At 49.2% G+C, this 25,930-nt stretch overlaps 1 protein-coding gene across 3 annotated transcripts; it reads left to right on the top strand.

The window, feature by feature from the left end:
- Window positions 1-22,898, top strand: DBF4B (DBF4 zinc finger B). 3 transcript variants are annotated; one of them, XM_036882890.2, is made up of 13 exons: window positions 1-617; window positions 1,117-1,179; window positions 6,045-6,199; window positions 9,173-9,358; window positions 9,949-9,999; window positions 10,779-10,860; window positions 11,956-12,029; window positions 13,612-13,645; window positions 15,081-15,126; window positions 17,307-17,423; window positions 19,891-19,999; window positions 20,113-20,237; window positions 21,003-22,898. In XM_036882890.2, the coding sequence occupies exons 2-13, from the start codon at window positions 1,146-1,148 to the stop codon at window positions 21,934-21,936; spliced, it is 1,947 nt and encodes a 648-aa protein (XP_036738785.2). In that variant the 5' UTR covers window positions 1-617; window positions 1,117-1,145; the 3' UTR covers window positions 21,937-22,898. The 3 variants fall into 3 exon arrangements, with proteins under 3 accessions (XP_036738785.2, XP_036738783.2, XP_036738787.2); XM_036882888.2 differs by lacking the exon at window positions 1-617 and adding an exon at window positions 719-777; XM_036882892.2 differs by lacking the exons at window positions 1-617; window positions 9,173-9,358 and adding an exon at window positions 719-777.
- Window positions 22,899-25,930: the final 3,032 nt, after the last annotated feature.

Below are 25,930 nucleotides of genomic sequence, written 5' to 3'. Positions count from 1 at the left end.
GTCACAGTTTACCTGGATAAGCATAGTTTTAGTGGAGAGACGAAGATCAAAGTGAGCAGAAGAAAAGATGCGAAGTAAGGAATGGAGACATCTCTTTTGAGAATTTCTTTGTTGGGTGGTTAAGTGGAGAAAGGGCAGACAAAGATGTGAAGATGAAATAATGTGTGAAATCTTTATGTAAATTGTCAATGCTTTGTAAGTGTTAGGCTTATTTTGTTATTTATTCTCGACCTCCTCGGCACTTCAAACCACAATGTGAAGAATCACTAAGACGTTACCACTAGTCCCCCGCTTCCAGACTATTAAGGCGCAGAGTACTATCTCTACCCAATGAAAAGCCAAGAAATAGGAGACGGCTTTAAAAAACGGAACCGAAAACTTTTGGGGGTGTGGAGAAAGGAGTAGTTGCTGAGTTAATATTGTCCTCCCTGCGCTACCGTAGCTCAGCTCTCGCAGCTTCTACGTCGTGTTAGAGGCGGAGCCGACAGGAAATTTAAACAGAAACCGCGACCGGGGCGCCTAGAGAATGATATTGTAGCGGCGGAACAACAACCGAGGTTCGAGAGTCTGAAAGCTCACGGAGCCCGTGAAGGTAGCACGGAGGCCTTGAAAAAGAGGTACGGAGGCCGAGAAGGAGTGGAGAGTTTGAGGAGGGAGCCGAGAAAAAGGGTACGGAGGCCGGTAGGGGGAAGAAGGAGTCGGAAGGCGAAAGGGGTCGTACGAGTTGCAGAGAGGATTCGGGGTCGGGAATGAGCACAGGAATTGGGGAGCAGATAAGTGCAGAATCAGGGGAGGTAGAGGAGCCGAGGAGGGGTCACAGGAGTCGAGGGGACAGAGGTCCAAAGGGAGCGGAGGCCCTGGAGGGAGGCACAGGACCCGAAGTGTACACAGGGTGGCCCAGAGGCCACAGGGGTTGGGGAGTGTGAGGGGGCGGAGGGACTGCGGGACACCGGGACACCGGGCTGGGAGGGGGTGCGGGAGATGAGATGGCGTGTGGGTTGAGTCCTGCCTTTCAGAGAGCCGCGTGGGGAATTGTGCGGGATTTGGGAGGCGGGGGTATGGTGGAAGGCCGAAGGTTAACGAAGGTGGTTCATCTGCAGTTTTGTCCTTTCTCAGGCGACGATTGTCTTGAGCTGGAAAGTTCCATGGCCGAGAGTAGGCTCCGGGCTCCGGACCTAGGTAGGTAACGGGGATGCGCGGTCAAAGTTGCTACTCCTACCCCGGCCTCCCTTGGGGTAGGGGGGTGGCGGGGAAATGTTAGCCCTGTTGGGGTTTGGTTTTGTGGGTGTGTATGTGGAGGGATTTCATGGATCATTTAGGATGAAGGTCAAACAAGAGCTTTCAGTCTAATACTATGAACAAGATTAGCAGACAAATGGAGAGTCGGGATAGAGTAAAACTCATATTCATGATTATTTTATCATAAAATTCATAAGTTCATCGATAAACTTAAACACCCCAACCCAATTAGATAAGTATTTGAGCACATGGTCACTTCCGTCAAAACTCCGCCTCCCCTCTCTTTTAGTGTTAGTCCTGGATTGTTACAGATAAATGCTATTTGGTTGTTGCCTTTGAAACAGTAATACCCTTTACTAAGTTGTTTATTTTTCCTCCCCATGTCTTTTTTTTTTTTTCTGGATCTCTTTATCTTTTTGCTGCAGAACTGTCTCCAAGACTTTTCAAAAGTGGGCTTGTGTAATAAACTTTCTGAGGCTTGTATACCTTAGAATATAATTATTTCACCCTTGTAATAAAATTCTTGAGTCAAAGCTCTTTTCCTTCTACATTAAAAAATTACAGTATTTTCTTCTTGCAAAAAGTAGATGCTGTTGAGAATTGATGTCGATCTGATTCTAGTTACTTTGTAAGTGACCTGCTTTTCTCTTTAGAATATTTTAGATTATTCTCTATATTTGTTCTGAAAATTCTCTATAACATGACTATGTGTGAATTTTAGAGGGTTTTTTCATTTTCATTACAGTTTTATGGTTACATTGTTTAAAAGGCCAAGATCTCTCACACAAAAAAAATCAAGTGGGACCTGCTCCTCCTTTCATAAGCCCCTGATTCTCCCTCCCCAGGGTGCAACCACTTACAGCCCTTTTAGATGTTTATTCTAGTATTTACCTTATTTTTTAAAAACATGCTCATACTGCTTTTTTCAATTTTAAATTGTATCTGTTGACTTTCTAATATGGATGATAAAGGTCTTTTTTCTCTCCCCCGACTTCTCTGCACCACAGAGAAACACACACACATTTCCTTCCTCTTCTCTCATCCTCCCAGTATATATGTAGTAATTTTTGTTCTGTCATTTTGGTATTTACATTATTATGACTCTGTGAAGATTATTCACAAGTGAGCCATATAGTAAACTAGGAAATATGCTTTGCTCTCTATGTATGGATCATGAATTCATGTCCAAACTACCCAAACTATAAACCTTCTCTCAATACTTGGAGGCTCATCAGAGAATCTATCAGTTTCTCCTTTAGGAAACATAGCTTCTGAAACCATTTATCTTAGTACTCAGTCTGGTCCAGCTGTGCACTGGGCCTGTTGCACTGATTTGATCTAGGGTTGCCATCATTCTGTGGAATTCTCTTTGCTTATTTCCTGCATAGGATCCTCTGTGTTCTCAATTCCATATTTTCCTCTCCATGTACTTCCTCATTTTGGTAGAGTACATCTTCTAGTATAGCTTCCTGAGAAACGGGTACATGACAAGTAAGTTTTTCAAGACTGTACAAGTCTGACAACTCTTTATTCCACCTTACATTTGAATGACAGATTAGTGAAGTAGAGTTCTAGGTTGAAAATAGTTTTCTCTCAGAATTTTGAAGACACGTTCCATCTTCTTTTAACTTCCAGGATGCTATGGCAAAGTCTGATATATATATTTCTATCTTCCTCCTGAATACCTGCCTGAGCCTAGACTGAACCACCCCAACCCCCATCTAGCATTATTGCTATTGAGCTACAATATTGTTATTATTGCTTTTTTACTACCAAACCAGTCATCATTATTTTCTACAGTCAATAATTGTTAGATTTATACATATTTTCACCAATTTTTTAGCATTTCAGTCCTTCTTTCTGGGTTCAGTTTCTGTCTTTCCAAAGTACACCTATGAGAAGTCCTTTAGTAAGAATTGGTTGGGGATAAACTGTCTGGTTTTGTTTGAAAAATATCTTAATTTTGCCCTCATTCTTGAATAATTATTCAATCATATAAAATCCATAGATTTCCTCAGCATTTTAAATGCTCATAGTTTAAATATTTACCTTTTAGTTTTTATCTGATCATTCTGTTTGAAGCTCATCTGAGGAAATTCTGGGAGCCCTGAACTAAGCTATGTATCTCAGAATTGTTTTGCATTTGTTTCTGAGATATGCCAAGGTGTTACTAGCTGGGATTACTTTTTATATTAATTTCTCTGTTTGGTCGTGGTGGTAATGGGTTCTTAGGCCACATTAGTAGCATGGATTTGAATTCCAAACTCTTGAGAGGCTTGTAGTTACGAATTCTCAGAGACTTTCTTTGCATGTAGAGCCTGGGCTAAGAGACAGTATTCCTTTTTCTTTCTTCTGGTGGGTGGATTATTTTCTGATTTACCTTTTCTTCTAGGTTCATACAGGAGTTCTCGATTCTAACTCCCCACTGGAGGCTGGAAAAAGACCCTGTCTCCTGGGCCCATCTGGCTCTTCAATCCCCAGCCCTTTGCTTTTAGCCCCCAGACTCCTTCAAGACAGTCAGCATTGCTTTCATCAATGTGGTTTTCAGTTTTCTCATCATGTTGAGCACTTGCAGAATCCTCTTATTTATTTATTTTGTGGACTTAGAAGTTAAGCAGGATTTGTGTTTATATTTTAGTTAGTATTTTTAGGTACTTTGTATTAGGGAGGATTTGAGTTACCTGGTCTTTGAGTGTTGCCTGAAGTGAAGCCAAAGTCCCCTCTTTCTCCTCAGTGTCCTAAACTATCTTGACAATGTGCCTTATGTGGGATTGGTTTCATTCACCTTGCAGTCACCTTGTGGTGTCGGAGGCACGTGATGAGGATAAGGCTCATCACCAGTCCCATTAACTTAGATCGTTTATTGGGTACAGTTATAATAATGGCCAGGTCTGACATTCAGGGGCATACTCCTGGTATGGCTATACCAGATGTTTCTGGCCAGTCTCAGTTCTGAGTGGGTGGCGCCTATTAAGTACTTGAATATCCCCTTGATGTCATTACCTGACACCGTTTACAATATTTTATTCACTCCATTTGGACTGCCCATGGGGGTGGGTATTTATTATCACTATTTCCAAGATAAAGAAATAGAGATTCAGAGGTACCAATTGAGATTGTGACTTGCCCAGAGTTCCACAGCTAGTAAGACGCAGAGGCAGGACTCACAAGTAAGAGCTTCTCTGGGAAATAGTGAGCCCACTTTCCAGTATTTTCTGTCTCCATACCTAGGAATTTGAGGAGGAGGGAGGTTTGTGGGACCAGAAGGTAAGTGCTTGTGGGTCAGGTACCATCTGAGGATGGGAGAACAGGAGAGTAGGCTAGGTTTAAGCATAATGAAAATGATGTATAAGTCAAAATCTCTTCCCTAAATAGTTCCTAGTCCAATGAGGAGGCCAGAGCTTTACCCTCAAAGAGTAAACAAGAATGTGAAGCTGAAAATACTAAGAGGATAGACAATAAGTAATATGGAACTCAGAAAAAGAAAACTATCTCATTACGGCAAGCAGGGTTACCTGGAGGAGGTCCAGTTGAAAGTCATCCTGGGCAGCAGATAGGAGAGATGCAGGAATTCATGGATCAAAGAGTTTTAGATTTTCTAAAATATTTCACCCAACCCCCTCATTTAAGGTCCAGCAGTTTTACTAACTATACCTTGGTATTGGTCATTCTGGGTCAATTTTTTCAAGTATGTGATATGCTTTATAAGTATATTGATTTCAAACATACTTTTTTTATTTCAGGAAAGTTTTCTTACAGTTTTTTAGCATTTTTTGTTTTAGTTTTTGTCTTCAGGGACTCTTACTAAATGTATTTTAGAACTTCTGTGCTATCTTCAATATTTTTCACCCTTAAATTCTTTTTTGTCTCTTCAGGTTTTAACATTTTATTATGAAAGTTTTCAAGCCTGCAACAAAGTTGAAAGAATTTTACAGGGAGGGCTGAGAGGCATACTGCTTAGATTTTACCATGGACATTTTATATACTTGCTTTGTTACATATCCATCTTGTTTTTGATATATTTCAACTAACTTGTAGACATGAGTACCTTTCATGCATTTCATTGACTATAAGTTCATATTTGTTTATAGTTTTTCCCTTTTGATGTAAAATTTATGTACAGTGAGATGCTTTAGAGTATTTTCATATTCCCTAAAAGAAACTCATGCCTATTTGGATCTTTCCTGATTCCCACCCCCAGCAGTAAGCAAGTACTAATCTAGTTTCCGTCACTATATATTTTTCCTTTCCTACAAATGCAGTCACACAGTATGTTATCTTCTGTGTCTGGTCTTTCTCACTTAGCATGTTTTTGAGGTTCATACTTGTTGTAGTATGTATTAGCAGCTCATTCCTTTTTATTGCCAAGTAATATTCCATTGTACAGTGTACCACATTTTGCTTCCATTTTATTTACATTTGAATTATTTCCACTATTTGGCTAAAATGAATATCACTGCTATGACCATTCTTGCACAAGTTTTTATCTGAACATATGTTTTCATTCCTCTGGGACACGTGCCTGGGAACGGGATTTCTGGGTCATGTGTTAATTTTATGTTTAACATTTTGAGAACCAGCAAACTTTTCCAAAGCAGCTGCACCACTTTACATTCCCTCCATTGATGTATAGGTCTCTGGTTTCTCCATACCTGAGGTTCCTGCAGGTAGGAACACTGGTCTCGCATTCATCTTTGTGTGCGCGGGGCCTCACTAGGGCGCAGCACACACAGGCTGGGGGTGAGAGCTGCAGGACACTCTTACTCCAGGCTTCTCACTTTGTTCCTCTCTGCTGTTGTTTTTAGGGGCTCAGCTGGGAGTTTCCAGTTGTCTGAAAAAATGCCGGAAGAGCTCACCAGATGCTAGAAGACAGCCCTTTTCTGGAAAGTCCTTTTACTTGGATCTGCCTGCTGGCAAGAATCTTCAGTATCTGACAGGGGCCATCCAGCAGCTGGGTGGGGTCTGTAACCTGCTTCTCTCCTGTGCTACCATGTGCCTTTGGGGGTTGTACGGCAGGAGCTGGAGGGGGATTACGTTTATGGCTTCCAGTTATCTTCAGTGGTATTACTACATTTCCCAAAGCTCTTTGAAGTATAACTTTTTTATAAATAGTTAAATTTATTCCTAATTAGAAAAACATCTGTTCACTCTAGAAATTTTAGAGAACCTGGAACTGCTCCATTGACAGCCATCATTTTGATGCTTTTTTCTTCTCTTTTCTTTCTTTCTTCCACAGCTTTATTGAGATACAATTCACATACCATACAATTAACTCATTTAAAGTACAGTCCAGTGATTTTTAATACATTCACAGAGATGTGCAAATGGTATAACACAGCCAATGCTAAGAAATTTTTAATAATATATTTTTTACTTTTTTATTGAAATACAGTTGCTGACAGTTTTAGAACATGTTCATCACCCTCCAAAAAAGGAACCTGTACCCATTGTCAGTCACTCCCCATTTCCTCTCAACATCCCCAGCCTGGGGTGACCACTCATCGACTTCTGCCTCTATTATTATTATTTTTTTTAATGCTTATCTTCTTTGTAGCTATGATCATGAATACATTTTCAATTATCAACTTTTTCCCTGTAACCTTAAAGCATTAGCACTTTCCTATCATTGCTTCTCACATGCATTATTTGTAATAAGAATATAATATTCTTTAGGGTGGATTATTGATTTACTTAGCTGTTAACCTATGGATATTCAGATTATTTCTAAATTTTTGTGATTTTAAATATCACTGTGGTAAAAACATCTCTGGGTAAGAAAGCATTTGCTATAGTTGAGTCCTTTAAAATATTTTTAAAGTATATATATGTCATATGATTCTTTTAGTAAGGGGTTGAGATGGGTATCTCTTGTGTTAGAAAATAGGTTGATAGTGCTTGGCCCAGGAGAGGTGGATAACTAGGGAAACTGCTTGACTAGACTTAGAATACAGAGGCTCTTTGCTGTCAAACTAACAGAAACTCAGGGAGGTAGAAAGTTAGCAGTGAGGATGGACTGAATGACGATTATGCACCCAGACTGGCGCAGAATTACCTTTTGAACTCTTAGTCCATTCTGTCATTTAACCTTTGCTGTGTAGAAAACCACCCCAGAATCAGGCTTAAAATAACTGATGCTTTCTCACTGTTCTGTGGATTGGCTGGGGCATTTCTCTGCAGGTTTCGTCAGGGCTTCTTCTGCAGCTGCATTTGGCTGGAGGGTCATCTGGCCTGAAAGGACATCACTCACTCTTCTGGCAGTTGGTGTCAGCTGCCTTCATGTACATTATATGAGAACCTCCTAGATACACTGTATGCCGTTGTATATACAGTAAGCTGTATATACAGACCAGCCATGTCACACAGCAGTCTCACAGGGTGGCTTTCCCAGAAGGCGAAGGGAGAAGTGACAGGGTCTCTTGCAGCTTGGGCTCTGGAACTCACAGATATTATTTTCACCACATTACACTGTTCAAAATGAGTTTGATTCAAGGGGATGGAAAAACAGGCTCCACATCCTGATGGGAGGAACAGCAGAGTCACATCACCAAGGAGAGGGTGTACCAGGCCGGGGGGAATGTGCAGCCATTAAACGATCAACCACATCTATGTAGGATAATCGTTGCTGCATCGCACCCTCTAGCATTTGTTTTTGCTCTATTACAGAAGGTAGGCATATGCCTTCAAGGCATAACTTTCAAAGATTTTTTAAATTGTGGTAAAATATAACATAAAATATGCTGTTTTAACCAATTTTAAGTGAACGGTTCATTGGCATTAACTACATCCAGACTGCTGCATAACCATCACTACTCTTCCCAAAACTTTCATTCCAAACAGACACTGTTAACTCCCCATTTCCCTTCCCCTGTCCCCTTAACTCTGATCTGCTTTCTGTCTCTGTGCGTTTGTCCTAGATACCTCATATCTGTGGAATCACTGATAATCGGTCCTTTGGGGACTGGCTTATTTCACTTAGCATAATGTTTTCAAGGTCCATTCATGTTGTAACATGTATCACAGCTTCATTTCACTTTATGTCTGACTGATAGTCCACAGTGTGTGTATACCACTTCTGCTTATCCACTGATGGACCCTTGGTCTGCAGATGGACACTTGAGTTATTTCCACTTTTTGGCTATTGTGAATAATGCTGCAATGAACACAGGTGTACAAATAATCTGTTCAAGTCCCTGTTTTCAGTTCTTTTGGGCATATACTTAGTAAATTGCTGGGTTAGATGGTAATCCGTGTTCAGCTTTTTGAGGAACTTTACTTTTTTTTTTTTAAACTAAGTGCCAAGTGTCTCACCCAGGCACACTTTGGAGACACCATCCATTCCTATTTTCAGTGTTGTGCTGGAGCTGGCTGTTCAGGAACTGAGTTGGGCTCTTGGATACAAATATGGGTCAGACCCTCTCAGTGCCCATGTGGGCAGGTGGGCAGGGTGAGCAGATACCTATGCAGCTGAGTAGTAGCTGTAACACTTTTGTTTCGTACTTTGGGCTCCTTTTGGTAGTGTGGTCAAGATTACAGAAGCAGCGTCCGAGTGTCCCAGAGTATTTTCACAGACAAATCATGGCCTAACTAAGCTACTTATAATCCTGCCCGGCTCCTTCAATATGGTCCTGCTTTGTGCAAACTCAAACTGATCAAAAAACTCAAAGCTTTTGGCTTGCTGCTGCTGGGAGCAGCAGTTCAGGAGAAAAAATCCTGTATTAAATCCTGTATTTTATATATATATATATAAACCTGCTGTGCTGTTGTGTTCCAGGATGGTGTCTTCTTGGGGGCTCAGTACACAACTGCATTTGGTCTCTTTAAAGACATTGATTCTGGGACTTCTGGCAGCCAAGATTCCTTTCCCCAGCCTCTCAATATTGATGATTCTACATCTGCCTTTTGGTTTTCAGCCACTTCTGTGATCTGGTTTCAGGTAATTGAGGGTTTTCTGAGCAAAGAAGTAAGTTACATCGTGTCCAGCCGCAGGGAGGCGAAGGCAGAGAGCAGCGGGACAAGCCATAGAGGCCGCCCCAGCCCCAGCGAGGCCGGAGTGGAAACGCCATCCACGGCTGATCCAAAAGGCGACCATCCCAGGCCTTCACAGAAACCCGCAGCCTTGGTAAGAACCTTGTAGGGTAGGAAAGGTATGTTCTGTAAGCAAAGGAAGGCCAGCTCAGTGAGTCCTTCAAAGCAGTCTGTAGTTTTAGGTGCATCCGGTTTAATTTAATCTCTCGTTTGAATTCATGGGCTGGAACTATTTTATCATAGCTCTCGACCTGACACCTCAACAACGTGTTACTCCATGCTGTCCCCTCTATGATGTGTGTTCACTCTTTATGGGACTTCAGAGTCAGAGGCCCAGAAACAATAGCTGTCCTCTGTGAACCAGATAGGCCCTGCTGGAAGTGGCCTGACTGAGCCTAGCCGCGGGAAAGTGCCGTGACTCTTGAAGGAGGTCTTGGGACATTTGTAACACTTTGGCTTCAGGTGCACTCAGAATGCCCTTCTCTCCAGGGTGCAGGACTTGGGTGTGGCTGTACCTTTACCTCCAAAAGGTTCCCTATCCCCTCATTTCTGCCACTCCTTAGCTGTCACTGTTCCCAGCTTTGCAAGAAATGACTTCAAGACCCACCCTGTCCAGTTCCTGTGTAAGCATCTGTGCACGGGTGGGCTCTGCAGCATTCCTCATCGCTCTTTTCTTCCTGGCAGGTGCTCATGAGCAGAGGGAAGGAGCTGCTGCAGAAGGCCATCGGGAACCAGGTGAGCTGAGGGCGATGGGCCGGGGGCGGATACCTGGCACACAGAGCGATTGAGCCTTGCATCTCAGGTTCTCCTGAAGTACCGAAACAAAACGCACAGAAGGGGTATTGTCATTATCTCCTTCTTAAAAAGGAGGGAGTGAAGCTCAGAGAAGTTAAGTAATTTGTCCAGTTGGCCAGGGTGTCAGTGGTAGAGGCAGAATTTGATTCCTTGATCTTTCCAACTCTAGAGCCTACTAAGAGAACCTCGGGATATTATGGGACATAGCTGCTCTGCACATAAGCCAGACTTAGTACATCATTTCCTAGATACGGGATAAAAGTAGCTGTTTATCCCTTTTGTGAGAATCCAGGGCCATTAAAAGTGAAGTGGTGGGAGGAGGAGTTAATCTGATCTTGTGAGAGGAGTCGCTGAAGTGTCATCAAGATGGACGCTTTGGCTGTGACGAGGGAGGGGCTGTTGACAGGCGCAAGCAGTGAGGTGGAAACATCGGCAGCCAGCATGGTTTCCTGCTGCGTCGTGGTCACTGGTGTTTATTGTGGGCTTAACTGTCCTCCCGACAGACAGCTGTGTTCCTTCCTGGTCACAGAGCAGATAGGCAGATGAGCAGCCCAGCCCTTAAGGAGAACGGGGTCTTCCCAGGGGGTTAGGGTAGACTCCCCACAACATCCCTCCATGTGAATGACCCAGGGCTCCCCAAAGCCAGAACAGCCTGTCCCTGTAGTGTTCAGGCCTTGGGGAGACTCTGGTCCTGTCTGAACTCTGCCTCATCTTTCCAGGGGAGCGGCGGCGGCGGGAGCGGGAGCGGCAGCCTCCTGACCAGTGCCCGCTCCTGGGGAGTCGGGGTTCTGCATGTGGACGGTACTGTTGTCACCTGGGGCGCCGGTGGAGGGGAGAGTTGGTGGCAGACCAGAACGCCTGCTGGTAGAGGGACCAGGTCCCGTGAGCTAGTTGGCAGCCAGGTGGACTCAGTTACCATGTTGATCCTGGACAGTGGGGAGGGTGTGGCAACCAGCAGACATGGTTAGCAGAGCGCAGACTGGAAAGTGCTGTTTTGTTTAACCCGCACACCACTCTCCTCAAGCTGGTAGGATGATCATGTTCCACAAATAAGAAATAAGGCAGCAACCCTAATATCCATAACCACTTAGCAGCTATTTCCTCTGTGCTAAGGATTACCTCATCCTCACCGCAGTCGTCTGCCCATTGTACAGATGAAGAAGTTAAGCCTCAGGGGGATTAAGTAGATTATCCAGTCTCTCCAGGAACAAGTAACGTGGCCCACATTCCAACCTAGTTTGACCCAGCTGAAATTCATGGTCTCTCTTTCCTATAGGGTTGCCTTACACTATAACCCGCTGTCTGCAGGGTGTGATAAATTGACCCTAGATCAGCTGTCCCAGTTTGGCTGGCAGTGACTGGCCTCCTTTGAGTCTGCAGTTTTCGCTAATGCACTGTGGGAGTCTGAGGTCTGCTGACTGGTCAGAGAACTGTGCTCCAGAAGGTCACTGTCGGGATGTGGGGCTCCATCACTACTGGAAAATCAGTCGTTTCTGACTTGATCTCATCTCCTGCCTTCTGGTGTGTTAGGGAAGCTCCTGCTGGGTCTTCCCTCTCAGGCCGCATCTGAGTAGCTCAGATGGCTTGTCTTCCCACGGAAGCAGCTCCTCAGTGGTACCATAAAGCCCTGTGAGCCAGAAGGCACCTCCTGTATGTTGTAATTGATGTTGCAAAAGAGCCTGAAGCAAGCTTAGATACTTTTCCAGGGTTAGAAGACCCAGCCCTTTATCATCAGCAGGGGCAGAGGTGACACAGAGCCAGAAGGTGGCAGGCAAGGCCGGTGTGATCCAGTGGGCTGGGTGGGCCGAGAAGTTTGGTCCCCAGCCCCAGGAAGGAGCTGTGCTGGGGAGACAAGTGGAGGAAGCCTTTCGCCGCAGCCCTCTCTTTCCTCCACAGAAATGATGGTGCATGTGCAGCAGCTATCTCTTGATGCTTTATGTGTGAGGAAACAAGGGCCAAAGAAGCCAGAGGTAGGTCCTGCTGGCCCAAAGGGAAATGGTTGGCAAACTGGGGTCCATGACAACTTTGGTGAATCCAGGACCCAGCTAAGCCATCTCTTTCTGGCCTTCTTTGAAAAAGTATGAGGGTGCGGCCTCTTGGTTAGCTCGTCCCTGGCACCCACAGCCTGCATTGCCTGTCTTCTGTATTCCCTGGGCTACCTGCAAATCTCCCATGGTGCATGACGCCTTCACTGCGGCCTAGGCTGTGGACTGCCTGTGGGTGGTTCTGGCCTACATAAAACATAAATGCTCATGGCCTGTGGGCCAGGTTGCCATTCTGGGGACAGCTCTGGGCCTGGGAGTGATCCTGCAGATCGCATGAGTAAGGATGGGGGGTGTCATGGTTTGAAATAGCTATCATCTTCCGAACTCTTGTTTGGCTTTTCCTTCCTTTGCTGGAGTTAAGAGCTGTGTTACCACATGTGAAGAGAGTCCAGGCTGATTCAAAGCCATGGTGTCTCCATACGCCTGAGTCTGAGGCCGGATTAAGCCCAACAGGTCCACCCAGGGGCCTGGCACCCAGGAGCAGGAGCTGCACCCACACCAGATGGCTTCAGGCCCTCGGTCCACACCCTGGGAATCTCGGGGGTTTTGCTGATGCTGCTAAATATTTGTATTGTTCACAACTGAGCAGGGCAAACAGTGACAGTCTCTCCCTGCAACTTCAGTCTCTGAGCCACCAAACTCCTCCTGAGATAACGGGAGCAGTTGCTCAGGTATCTTTCCAGGACCTGTGCACATATGAGGAGTTATGTAAAAAAAAACTCCCCTTCTGTGCAAAGGCACAGTATTTTTTACTTTGCTTTGTCCATTTAATAATCTATTTTTCAGATTTTGGGAGTCCTTTGGAGTGACTTCTGGGTGCAATCTGCTGATATGCAAGGGGGTATGGAAAGTTTCTTTGGGTTATGTTTGCCCTGGAGGAGACTGAACCCCCTTGGACCCAGAGGCCCAGGGAGTCATGGACCCACTGACTCTCTCATTCCCCCACCCTGAACTCTTGATTTCTTCATGTATTCTATTTGGTTTTTAATACTAGCTTTGTGTGACCTTGGCCTAAACACTGGTTTTGACCAACAGAGTCAGAGTATGCAAGACAAGAAAGCAAAAGGCATTGTCTTCACCTGTCTTGTAAGCTGACCTGGAGGGCAGCAGTGCCTAAAAAATGCAAATTGCCATTTAGTGAGCACCTGCCCTGTGTCAGGCCCGGTACCATCTTTGATTTCATTTGGGCTCCATCTGGTGGGCCATCACATCCCGGCTCCATCCCACCCGGGCCTGTGGGGCTCCGCAGCCCTTGCTCATTGCTCAGTCCTGCATTCCTTCTTCATGGTCATCTGTCAGTGAGCTTCACACAGTGCTCACCCCTCATCGTGTCCCTGGGGAGGCAGAGGGAGCCATTGTGCTTGCCTATGCTCTGGCTCAGGCCCCAGCCGACAGCAGGAAGCAAAGTGGGGCAGACACGCAGCGACCAGCGACTCAGCTCCCCAGGCCTAGTTCCTCGGCCCTCTGGCTCCCTCACATCCTTAACCTATTTTCCTCTTCCATTCAGGGAACATGTCCAGCAGAGTCAAGAACACGGAAAGGTCAGTGTGGTAGCTTTTCCTTGTCTGATTGCAATCCCTCCCTTCCTGAATGCCTCTCCACGACTCCCTCTGTGGCAGCATCTGCTCAGTTTTCTGAGGCAGGAAGCAAGTCCAGGTTGTGTTGCCCCATTGTGTTTCCAGGGCCTGAGCTTCAGAAAGGAGAGCGGTGGGAGTGGACCATCAAAGAGAAAGTCTAGCTGCTGGGCTGGGGCCTCTCTTTAGAGCCAGGGCCCCATGCAGTCACTCTGGCTCCTGTGTCCTCTGGCTGTTCCTGGGGATTGAAGTTCAGCATTCTTTTCCTTCTGATTCAGGAGCAGTGTGTGGTGGGCAGTTTGACAGCTGCCTACCTCTTTTGGAAATGCCACACTACTGAAATTGACAAACAGGCAGATTGACAGGCCGTTTCCCAGCTCCTCTTAGCCGGAGAGTTTCTCCCCTGTGTGTTCCAAAGATGCTCTTTAAGTGGCATTTATTCGTGCACAAGCAGGAGCTAAGAAAAGTCACTTGGCACCTCTCATGTTCAAAATTCAAGGAAATCTGTGGGGGAATTGATTTTAATCACTGTCTCAGTTAATTACAAAGATGAATCTCCCCCAAATAGTAATTAATGGGAGCTGCTGCCACCCAAAGAGGAAAGCTGCTTTTTGCTTGGGCACTGGTGGCAGCCTCTGGGGGGTCGGTGGCTGGGCTCTGCCTGGGCTTCCAGCCTGCCCCGGCTGCCACTTCGGCGGGACTTCTGGTCACCGTGGGAAGCTAGAAGTGGTTCTTTTAAGAGATTTTGTAAACTATGCAAATAACTAGCTAGTGAGGGATGAATCTCTTGATTAATGGACTCCAAATATGTCTTCCCCACACACTTTGCCCTATTTTTTCAGGAACCAGATTTCATATTTAATTTTTTTTTGCCTTCTTTCTGCTAACATCTCTTAATACTCTTTAGCTCTCTTCCACTTGCTCCCCCCACAAAATACCCAGGGTCTTCATGAAGAGTTCTGCCAGGGAGTGTTCTCAGGCCCCGGGATTCTGACACACCAGGAGTAAAGGTCTGGGAGGGATCAGAGGCTTTTAGCAGAGAGCAGCAGACGCTGGCTTACTCCCACCCAGCCAGGTTCCTTGTGGTCAGCTCCCAGCCTCGAGAACCCACGTGCAGGATGGCTCTGTGTCCTGCTGAGGGAGGACACTTCTAGTATCCCGGGTCGCCTGCAGCCTCTCCCCACAGTAATGGAACTCTTCCTCCCAGGGTAGTGGCTGGAAGAGATGGGAATGGGGGCCCTGCCTCAGTTAGATGGAAAGGCACACCTTGGGGAGGCATGGGCACCTGCTTGAGGAGGCTCTTAGGCTTTGGCAGAGCCTCGCCCATGGAGCATTTCCTGTGCATGTTGTGCAGGCCCTGCACCAGGCAACACATGGCTAACGTGTGCACTGTTCTTTTCAGTGGCCAGACTGAAGGCACCATTCCTCAAGATCGAAGATGAGAGCAGGTATGTGGGGCCTCCTCTTCCTCCCCTCACCTCTGCCAGGCCCTCATGGAAGAGAGGTGTTCAGGGGCCCCAAGCTGGCTCAGGGTCTTGGAGCCCCTCAGCCCTGCACCTTCGTCTTCCCCAGAAGCCGCTTTCTCCCCCTGTCATGGCGAAGTCTCACAGAGCAGGAGGAGCCTCTGAAGGTGGCACTGCACAGTTGGCACTCCTCTTGGTCATGAGTCAGAGGTTAGTGACCCTGTGTGTGAATTACCTCCTTTTTAATGCTCTGATTTTGTGAGCTCCCCATGTCCCATCCAGGCTCTTATTGCTCCTCGTTCCCCCCAGGCGACAGGCTTACTGTGAGGCGTTGCTGGCCCAGAGCAGTGCCAGTACTGTCATGTCAGCCAGAGTGAGGGCACCTGGGCAGTATTGGCGATGCCCTCATTAGACCACCTTGTATTGATGAAACCTTTCTCTTTGCTGTGCAGAACCTTTTCTGGCACGTGTTGTGTCATGACAGCCCTGGGTACAAAATAGCATGAGGAGAATCCATCCTCTTCCCAATGGGGAAACTGAGGTTAGAGCAGTTAGGAGACACATACACAGCCACTGTGCTAATGAATCTCCACCAGAGGCTAGAACCCAGGTGTCCTGACTGTCCTGCCTGGTGCCTCTCCACTGCCTTGTCTGTCCACTACCAGGGCCCTGCTTACCTAGTGTAGGAGGGTCACATGGATGATAACCTGACAAGCTGTTGGCCACTTGGGTTATCACTGCCTCTTCAGTAAGTACTAGGTCCAAAGCCTGTGTGAATCTATAATTATCGCTAAGTACCCTAAAAGAGAAAAAGCCCATGTATGCTCAGCAGAGACTCCTGGAACCAGAGATTTCTGGATCCCTTGGCCTCAGGCAGGCAGCTAAGACCAGCACTGGACCGTGGCACGCCTATCCACCTAGACAGGCCCAGGTTCCCTTCTTGGCGCCTGCACACAGCACAGAGTTGGCTTTGGTGGTCCAGGAGTGAGTGGAAAGGACACAGGGAGGGTAACACAGTGCCCTCTCCAGTTCCATTGGGGTGGGGTTCATGTCCCCACCAGCCACTGCGTCACTACCAGTTAAATGCAGGTAGTCATGACTCATTTATAGTGGCTGAGAGACACTGCCAGGGCCTCACAGGCACAGGTGATGTCACTCTTCCTGGAGGGGGCATGTGTTTGTGTACTCCTGGCATCAGGCAAGAGAGGAGATGCAAATGGAGCTCAGGTTTCCTGTGATTCTTTCTAAGTGCTGCTCTGAAGCAGGTGCTCTTCCAAGCCCGACGGTCTACCATCCTCAACTTCCCAGCCTAAACAGAAGCAAAACAATATTGAGGATGAAGAAGGGTATGGGGGCTCGGGGGGAGGCTACCAGGGCTGTGTAGGGCACTTCCTCCTTCAGGACCCAAAAAGACCCATTTGTTATTTACTCCTGAGGCTATAGGGCTCTCACCGTGCCACCCAGGAGCCCATTGCCTGCACTCCCCTGGAGCACAGGCCATTGCAGCCAGACACAGTGTGCTTGGCAGCAGCAGCAGCAGGGCTCGCTGAGTATCCACAAATCACCAGACCTGGCTCTGAAAGTCTCTTGAATGTGGACAACGTGAGGCAAAGATTTGACAATCTAGAGCCGTCACTATGCCTCTGTCTTTGGTTCAGAACACTACCCCTCAGATGGAACAGAGGACCAACCCAGAGCAAAAATGTTCCTCTTATGGTTTAAACATTCTTCCATTTAGGTTCTGCCAGGCCAGAGTCCTCAGCAGTGGTTTAGGGTCAAGAAACAAAACCAAAAGGTAGATCAGGAGTCAGGAGACGTAGCTTCTGGTCTGGCCTTGGCCACTCAGGAGTTGTGAGCCCTCAAGCAAGTCAGAGGACATTTAGGCATTGTTTCCTCTTTTATAAAATGGGATAAAGCCACTCGTTCCTCCCAGCTCAGGCTGGTTACAGGATTCAGCTGAAGCACTGAGGGTAAAGAGGCTGGAAAAGTAGTGGGGGCATAGGTACTAATTTAACCTAGTGAAGATGACAAGCAGTTGGGAACCTAAGACGTGCAGGTGAGAGTCTCCTTTATCAGGACTGGTATTCTGGGGAGTTGGGCTGGCCCCCCTTCTCCTCCTTTCTCTTCCCCACTGTAGTCAAAAGTGGGAGTTTTCTGTGTTTCAGGAAGTTTCGTCCTTTCCACCATCAGTTTAAATCCTTTCCTGAAATTAATTTTCTGGGACCCAAAGATGCAAGTCCCTTTGAGGCCCTGACGACCCCAGGCAGCTCACACCATACCAGGTGGGTTTTTCTGGCTTATGAGTACAAGGGCTGATTATAGGCCAAAATCCTTCCCCTCAGGGGCCTGCTGCTCAGATTTGGGACTGGCCATGTGTTAGCTCCTTAGGCAGTCTATTCTGGGAACGTAGCCCAGAGAAGAGAGACACTAGAAATGTTCATCCGTTTTATTTGGTGTTACTCTCTATCCCTACTGAAGAATCTGACTTGTGCCCAGAGGGCAGTAGGCTAGTTTCTGAAACTCATATCTAGAGTCCACCCTCATCAGAGACCCCTGGGGCCCCATTAAAAATGCAGGTTCCTGGACTCCACAGCTACAGAATCACAATCTCTGATGAAGGAGCCCCAAAAGCTGCCAGCACCCTGAGTGACCTCAGTGCACATCAGAGTTTGAGTCTTTGGGGCTAAACGCCAGGAATAGCTAAAGGGGGTCTGGGGGACCCACTGCATTATGTGGCCCAGAGTGGCTTGTCAGCTTATTGGTATTCCTACTCTGCAGATGTGTGAGAACGTGAACCCTCACTGAGCAAAGTGCAGAAGGAATGAGGCTCAGGCAGTGGACTAGATGCCTTCTCAGACCCTTTCTAACTTCTAGGCCACATGACTGGTTTATAGACCAGGAAAGTATGACAAGGCAGACTCACAGCACGAGGTCCAAGGGACGAGGCCACGGGAGCAGGGCACAGTGCAAATGGAAGGGAAAACAGAAAGGGAGGGGGCCATAGGTGCAGCGGGCAGGAGGCAGAGAACGAGCTGAAGTCCCAGGGTCCTTCATGCCCTTCCCAGAAGCTGCCAGGGGTACCAGAGAGGCAGCCAGGGGTGGCCCGGCTCGGGGCTGGTATGTGCACGCCTGGGATGGCCCTGGGGGCGCAGAGGAGCCAAGAGGTTATAAAGGCAAGAATATGGAGCACCTGAGGGGCATAGGGACGGGGTTGGCTCAGTGTTGTGTATACTTGTGTGTGTATGTGTAGAAAGTCTGTAGGAGGAAATGTTCAACTTAAAAAAATTTTTACAATTATTTTTCTTGATAATTCAAGAGTTTCAAAGGTTTTTAAATGAAAAGCCTGTATCCCACACCCACCCTCCAGGCTCCAGGATGGTTCATATGTAGAGAAGAATACCGTGTGTCCTTCCCTCTTCCTGCATGAAAAGTAGCTTATAATACTTGCTGTGCTGGATTGTGCTTTACCCACTAAATCTATTTTAGATTAATTTCCTATTGGCACCTAGAAAACATCCTCATTCCTTTGTATGGCTGCGGGGTGTTCCATTGTACAGGCTTATTGTACTTTATTTAACTAGTCTAACTAATAGGTGCTTAGATTATCTCCAGTTGTTTGTTATTATAAACCATGCTGCAGTGAACAGTCTCGCTCAGAGTGAATTTACAATTGTTCAAATATATTTGTGGAATTAATTTGTAAAAAGTGGAAATGTGCAGGGTCAAATGGTTCCTGCATTTACAATGTTGATAAACATGGCCAAGTTGCTTTTCGTGGAGGTGATTCCACCGTACAGTCCCTCTGCCCTGGACAGGAGCCTGTCTCCTCATCCCCATGCTAACACTGCAAGATGACTTACTGACCTCCATCAATCTGAGAGATTAAAAACTCTATCTTAATGTAATTTTTTCACTTTCTTTTTTTTCTGTTGTGCATGAGGTCAAGTATGTTTGCATGCATCTGAGTATTGGAATCCCATGTGTGAACTTTCTTCATATCCTTTGCCGTTTTTTTCAGTTATTGATGTGAAAGGAGCTGTTTGTGTATTAGCAGATGAGCCCTTTGTGTCATAAATATTTTCCCGTCCCCCAGTTCGTAGCTTATCTTTTAATTTTGCTTATGTTCTTTGCCATGCATACATTTTTCAAATTTGCATGTAGTTGAATTTATCAGCTTTTTTTCCTATTTTCTGGGTTTTGTATCATACTTAGGAAGTCCTGAATGGGGAATATTTCTGACTTGTTGAGTTGGACAGCAAAATAGCAGTGCCCTAAAGGCCATTAGAAATATGAGACTAAAATTCAGGCAAGAAGTCAAGTTTGACAAAGAGATCTGAAAGTATTCAGGGAAGGTGGCAGCTGTGTAAGGGACAGCTCAGCATGAGGGAGAAGACAGACTGAACCAGGGCAAGGTGACATTCCCTGGAGAGGAGGGCGAGGGCAGTGCTGTCCCCAGCTGCTGCTGAGGCCTCTGCCCTTTTATCTGCAGGTCAGATGAATGTGGGCTTGGGTGTGAGCACAGAGCTGCATTGTCCCATGAGGGGTTCTTGCTGCCTCCATTACTCGTCCTCACCTGTGGTTTGAGATGTGTGGGCAGGGAAGGGAGTCAGTGCCTCAGTGCCTCCCCTGGATAGGCAGTGCCAAGCACAGCAGCCTGTGGGCCTGCCCGGCTCCAGGGCGGTTTCAGTCCTTCCCCGTCCAAGGGCCCCAGCAGTGACCTCTCTCTCCCACACCCTGTTCCCTCCCCAGAGAACCCAAGAACCGGGAGCCCAGCCCTGGATCAGCTGCCCGTGCCACACCCAGGAGGAGGAAGGGTTACTGCGAGTGCTGCCAGGAGGCCTTTGGGGAGCTGTGTGGGGTGAGCCCCTCCCTGCTGAGCCGCTGCTCTGACAGAGCCCCCGCCCGGCTCTCCCCGCTTGCATCCCACCCCGGCCTTGTCTAATGCCCTGTGCTTCCTTTCACCCTGGGCAGCATCTCCAGAGTGCCCGGCACCAGGGCTTTGCCCTAGAAGGCCATCTGTATGCAGAAGTCGATCGGATCATCGCCCAGCTCAGCCACAGTTTGGCAAACATTCCCTCCCAGGCCAGCCTCCCTGGGTGAGTCTCCAGCCAGGTCTCCCTCTTCTGCTCTCTGGGTGGGAGGGAGCCTTCCGGTCGGCAACAGCAAGGACCAGCCTGTGGCGTTTTGTCTTTCTCACCATCCTCTGTCCTGTTTATATTGGGAGGGTGGGGAGAAATATCCACTTGTGACTGTCGGGATTGGGCACGGCCCAGAGTGGGACCCTGGTGGTTGGGGTGGTGGGGAGAGCACTTCAGTTGCTGCTGGTAGTGATGTACCTCTCTGGCCTTCTCAAGGTGGGGAGGCAGATTCCTGGTCCTTCCCAGACGGGTGAACAGCAAAGTCTTTCTGCCTCTCTAGAAAAGATTTTAGGGCATTCAGTGGGATCCCAGGACCCTCTGTGCCCAGCCTCCCCCTGCTCACCACATTGCTGTGGCTCCCCCTCAACTCAAGTCTCCACTGTGGGTCTCCCTCCCTGGGCGCAGCTTGGACAGCCAGGCTGTATGCTGTTTTCTCTATCTGCCTAAAGGCACAGCCTCCTCTATGAAGTTATTAAATGGAACAGCCTCTAACTTGTTCTCTAGCCAACCCCAACCATAGGCTGTAGAGCTGAGAGAGGCACAAACGGCACTGCAGGGTCACCCCAAAAAGCAGGCCTCTCACAGGCCCCAGAGGAGGCAGCATGCCATGTCCCAGAATGGTCATGCACCCCACCCCATCTTCCCCTTAAACCTCCTTCTGGGAGGCTCCCAACTTGCTGCCTCTTCTGGAGTTGAGCTGCATGGATGTTTCTGTCCCCACAGGCAGCCAGGCTCCCCAGTTTCAGATTGTAACCCTCAGTATGCTGAGACTCCACCTGCCAGCCAGCCCTCCCATTGCAGGGCAGCATCTCCCAGAATGAGGGAGGAAGATGACCACCGGGCCCCAGGCACCCCAGGACTGGATGGGATGGTGGGTGACATGAAGGCATCAGCTGAACCTGTGGGAGCTGGCAAGACACCTGGACCAGAAACAAGCTGCCAGGAGGTGGGGGGGTTGGTTGATGTCATTGTGGACCCCCCAGGGACACCAGTGTCCAGGAGCCCTGCTCACCAGTGCCTCCTGACCATCTCTGGTTTTGCAGACCCTGTCTCTGGTACGGACCTGGCACTTGTTGGCCATAAGAGGAAGGTTCAGTTCCCTAGTAGCAGTGCTGAAAAGAGGCCAGGGGTGTCCTGGCCAGAGGCCTCCTTCTTTGTCCCAAGAGCCTCCAGCCCCTGTGCCACCAGGACAACCAGTGACAGGCATTGCCTCTCCTTTCCCCTTCCAAGCCATGCGTCCAGGCCTCAGGCCTTGTGCCACCCACAGACCTGCATCTCCTTCCCAGACCCCTGCTCCTGGCAGCCCACAGGCAGGCCAGCAGAGTTCTGGGCCACACGGCCCCCCTGGCTTGGGGGAGGATGGCCCCCAGGATGTGAGGATTCTGAGTATGCAGCCCCTGGGCCTGTCTCCCGGCAGGCTGACCAGCTCTCCAGCTGCCCCACAGCTCCAGGCCAGCTGTCAGCCCACCTGCACTCAGCTGTGGGCATGCAGCCCCCAGGAAGCCCCGCAGAGAGCCACTCCACCTCTCTCCCTGACCCTCTGCCAGCCAGTGGGGGAGCCAGCTGCTCCCAATGGCTCTGGGCCCCCCAGCCTCTCCCAGTTCCCTGCTTCCCTGTCTCCCAGCCCCAGCCCCAGCCCCTGCCCAGCAGCAGCTGAGAACTGCTCCTGTGAGTCCCCCTGGGATACACGGCAGCTCTGAACTCAAGGGCCAGATACAGACACAAGTTACACTCATGCAGGGTGCTGCCCACCTGGCCAGGGCCGACCAGCCACAAGAGCAGCAGCACCGCAGGCCCCCCCAAAGGAACCAGAAGGAGTACCCGACCTGGTGCTCAGAGGCCAAACGAACAGTTGTGGTCGAGCTCTGTGGGGCCAACAGATCCAGGCCTCCCACCTGCCAGGACTTGGGGTAGGGCCAGGAGAGTGTGGGCTGGGGGCTGCCCTCTCCACCTCTACCTCCAGCCATAGTCCTGACCAGGTGGCAATCCAGGATGGGTTGTTCAGCCATGCCAGCTGCCCATGCCAGGAGGCCGAGACAAGGTTGGCATAGGGAGGGACCACAAAGAAGCTGGGGCAGCAGGAGCCCTGGCCTGGCTTCATGTTCCTCTGCAGGCACTTGCCAGAGGCAAGAGGGCTCATTGCTTGTATTCCCCACCCCCCACCGCAGCCTCCCTTCCTGCAAGCATGTGGCTCTCCTGCCTTCTGAAATGCCTGTTGTGTCCCCTCCCCCAGCCCCCCACGCGCGTGCACACAGATCCTCAGGAACATACGAAGCAGAGGAGGGGCTGGTTTGTGGCAATTAGAGAACTTCTTCCCCAGGCCCTTAGTGGGAGCCCAGCACTGCCTTTTGCCCTGGGCCCAAGACAGAGCCAGCACCCCCTTTGGGGACTCTTACCAGCTCTACCCTGCCTCCGTCTTGGCTGCCCACCTAGAGTTACTAGTCCCAGGGTCAGTGGCTCACTTGCCAACTTCTGCATCACCCTCCTCCCTCCTTCCCCAAGGACCTCCCCCACTTTTCTTTCAGCCAAGCCACTAATCTCAAGACGGAGATGGGTTTGCTATTGATTCTTGAACCACTTTCTTTTTATTATATTTTGTGCTGTGGTTCTTCTCACCTTTCTCTGCCTCTGTGTGTTTGTTTCTTTAAATGTTGAAGCTACCAGAAGCCTGGTGCTATTCTGTGTCTCATTTTGGAGGAAGAAAGGGGGGCCTAGCTGTGGGTGAGGACCTGAGTTGTTAGCCTGGAAATGGAGCAACTGTGCAACCCTCAAAGAGGTCATGTTTAGCCTTTTATGCCATTCCTATTAAATTTCACAATTATCTTGGTTCAAGAACTGTAAACAAATTAATAACAAATAGCAAAGAGAAGGGGCTGGAGTGCAGTGTGTCAGGCCTTGATCTGCCCCCAGTGACCCAAGCAAGGCTGAGGGACCCTCAGAAGTGGACGAGATAACTGGATGGTGGGACGGGAGCTGCCTCCAAGTGGGAGCCCCTGGGAGCGCCACCACCTCCGGCAGCCTAGCCCTGAGGGCTGGGAGGAGGGGCTGCACCTGTCCAGGCCCCCGAGGGCACTCCCTCGCCTCTGCTGCCCGCTGTGCACTCTGAGAAACTCCTTTGCCCTGATGAGCTTTTCTGCTGGGGGCCCTCTCCCGGGGACCCAGACAATGCTGTGACTCTCTGTCACGGGTGCCTCGTCCCCCACTTCCTTTCCCGCTGGATGAGGAGCTTCCCTGCCCACCTTTCTCAGACCCCCGATGGCCTCATGGGCTGCTCACCAAAGCCTGAGGCACCAGGTTCTGACGCCCTCATCACCATCTGGCCAGGACTTCATGTCTGACTGTGGTCTGCCCCTCCTGCCCCCACCTGCAGTGGTGACCTTGGGTGTCACATCTTGGCCAGGACATCACCTCTACAGCGAGGCTCTGTTCCAACCTCCAGGATATAAATGGGAGGCGAACCCAGGCCACCTGAGCCCTATTTGACTTGAATTAAGCCCCTCTGGCTCCTTCCACTTGCTTCCTCGGCAAAGAAAGCCGTGTGCGTTCTCCCCAAGTCACGCTGTCCTGGGCGCTCTGGCCGACCCCAGCCGGCCTTGTCCGTTTCTCCAATCCGCCACCTCTCCCTCCCTCTGCCTGAAACCTACTGGAAAGCCCTTGGCTCTGTTCAGCAGCTTGAAGCAGCGTCCCTCCTGCCTCCGGCTCCTGCCTGCCGTCAGCAGCCGCTGCCCCCCTCTGCATCTCCTCGCCCTTCCAAGCCGCGGTGGCTCGGCCTGAACCACTCCGCGGATTGTCTGTTCCAAGGTTACTGGGGAGCTAGCTGGTAATTACCAAGAGCAGGTTCCTTTTCTTTTCCCACCTTCTTGAAACTGGGCTCCCCTGCTCCCAGTGACCCCCACATTAGACCACTTCCCTCCCTCCTCCACCACATGTACTTAGCAAGCCCTCTCTCTGCCCTCAGATGGCTCCTAGAACCCTAACCTAGCCCTCCAGGCCTCCCTGCTCCCCCAGATGTGGGCCTAGGACTTTTGTCCTCACCTCTGTGCCCTGGTTCATTCGCCTCTCTGCACAGGTGACCTAAATTGATAGCTCCAACCCTGGATCCCTTCTGAATTCTAATCTTCACCTGTGCAAGGTGGGAGGTCCAGCAGTACCCCCAACCCTGTGTGACTTTGGGCGAGTCCCTCTACTGCACTGGTACTGCACTGGGCCTCGGCTTCCTCATCTACAAGTAAGATGAGTGGATGAGATGACTTCAAGGGTGCTTCCTTCCCACAATAAATACCGTGCCCACCAATAACCCCTTGCATCCCTTCTGTCCTGCCACCACCAGCCTCAGACCACCTTCCCTAGTAGCCCATCTGTCTGTCTGAGGCTGGCTCCCCCTCTCCACCTAGCCATAACTGCTGCCTCTCAGTCATCCCAAGCAGTCTCAGGTCACCCTCCCTGCTGGCCATCCTCCCCTTACAGCCACCCCACCTCCCCCGCCCCACCCCCACCCCCACCCCCAGCCCAGTCCAGCCAGAATGACCCTGGAATACCCCTCACTGACAGCAAGAATGCCTCATGTTCTCCATGAACCCTGTAGTGTAAGCATTCAGGCCACACAGGCCTGAGTTCAAATCTGATCCTGCCACTTAACTCTGTGACCTTTGGCAAACACCTAAAACTGTTTTCATAATCTGGAAAATTGAGGTAATTCTAGTTGTCACCTCACTAGGAAGTTGCAATAACTGAATTAGATACATTGGTAGGTGCTTGACAGAACTTGGTGCTTTATAAACGCTCAGCTGACTTTATCACCCCACCACACGCCCCCTTGACCTGCCTCCTGACACTTCAGTAGAGCTCATTTTCACTAACCTCCCACCTCAGCAGGCACCCCCTTACTGCGTCCCCATCTCCAGAGTAAATTTGTGGATGAAGCTACGAAGAGGCTCTGTGAGACAACCCCCCCTTTCCAACAACTGGTTCCCCCAGAACTCCAGGAGCCCTTTCACAGAAGAAAAAGTCCAGTGGGGTGGGTGTTGCACCCTGCTGAATAGCATATTGGGCCCTGGGGGGTAAGGCTAGATCTGTGCCCTACAAAATTCCAACTCCTCCCTGAGGGGAGGCCTCCAAACTTCAGAGATTGAAGAGAGGGTTACTTGGACAATGAAGACAGAGCACAAGGCTTCCCACAGAGGGCTATTCAGATGGTCCGAGTGGTCCTCTCTGGTGGAACGGACTGTACTGGGCTAGAATCAGGAAGGAAGCAGAAAGAACTTCCTGTGCAATGCTGTGGGCATTTCCACTCTCCCCACCCTTCAACACCGGGTGACACACAGTCTCTCCATGTGCTGGGCAGTGGGGAGGCGGGCGGGGGGCAGCTACAAATGAGTCCCTTGGTTCCTGGATGAGGTCCAGGAAGCTGGTTTTCTCAGCACCTTAAGGATTGCACAGTGCGAGCCCAGGTTGAGTGAGCCCCCTCTGTGCACCAGGCACTGCCCTGAGCACTGCGGGCTCGCCTGCCCATTTATCCCCCAGCAGCACTGTGAGGGCGGGCTTTTCTAACCACCCCTTCACAGATGAGGCAACGGGCTCAGAGGGGCTGGGGACTTGCTCATGGTCACACAGCAATAAAACAGGGTTGGGACCCCTGAGTCCTGCTCTTA

This window comes from Manis pentadactyla, chromosome 4 (genome assembly GCF_030020395.1).
Source record: "Manis pentadactyla isolate mManPen7 chromosome 4, mManPen7.hap1, whole genome shotgun sequence".
NCBI classification, from domain to species: domain Eukaryota; kingdom Metazoa; phylum Chordata; class Mammalia; order Pholidota; family Manidae; genus Manis; species Manis pentadactyla.
This window is presented reverse-complemented; position numbering and strand designations above follow the sequence as displayed.

Excerpts from the sequence above, each read along its gene's own strand:
- DBF4B (XM_036882888.2), top strand. The coding sequence starts at position 750 with ATGAGCACAGGAATTGGGGAGCAGATAA. Across the intron at positions 6,200-9,172 it reads CCATCCAGCAGCTGGGTGGG|GTAATTGAGGGTTTTCTGAG; the intron begins GTCTGTAACCTG and ends ATCTGGTTTCAG. Across the intron at positions 20,000-20,112 it reads CCTTTGGGGAGCTGTGTGGG|CATCTCCAGAGTGCCCGGCA; the intron begins GTGAGCCCCTCC and ends CACCCTGGGCAG.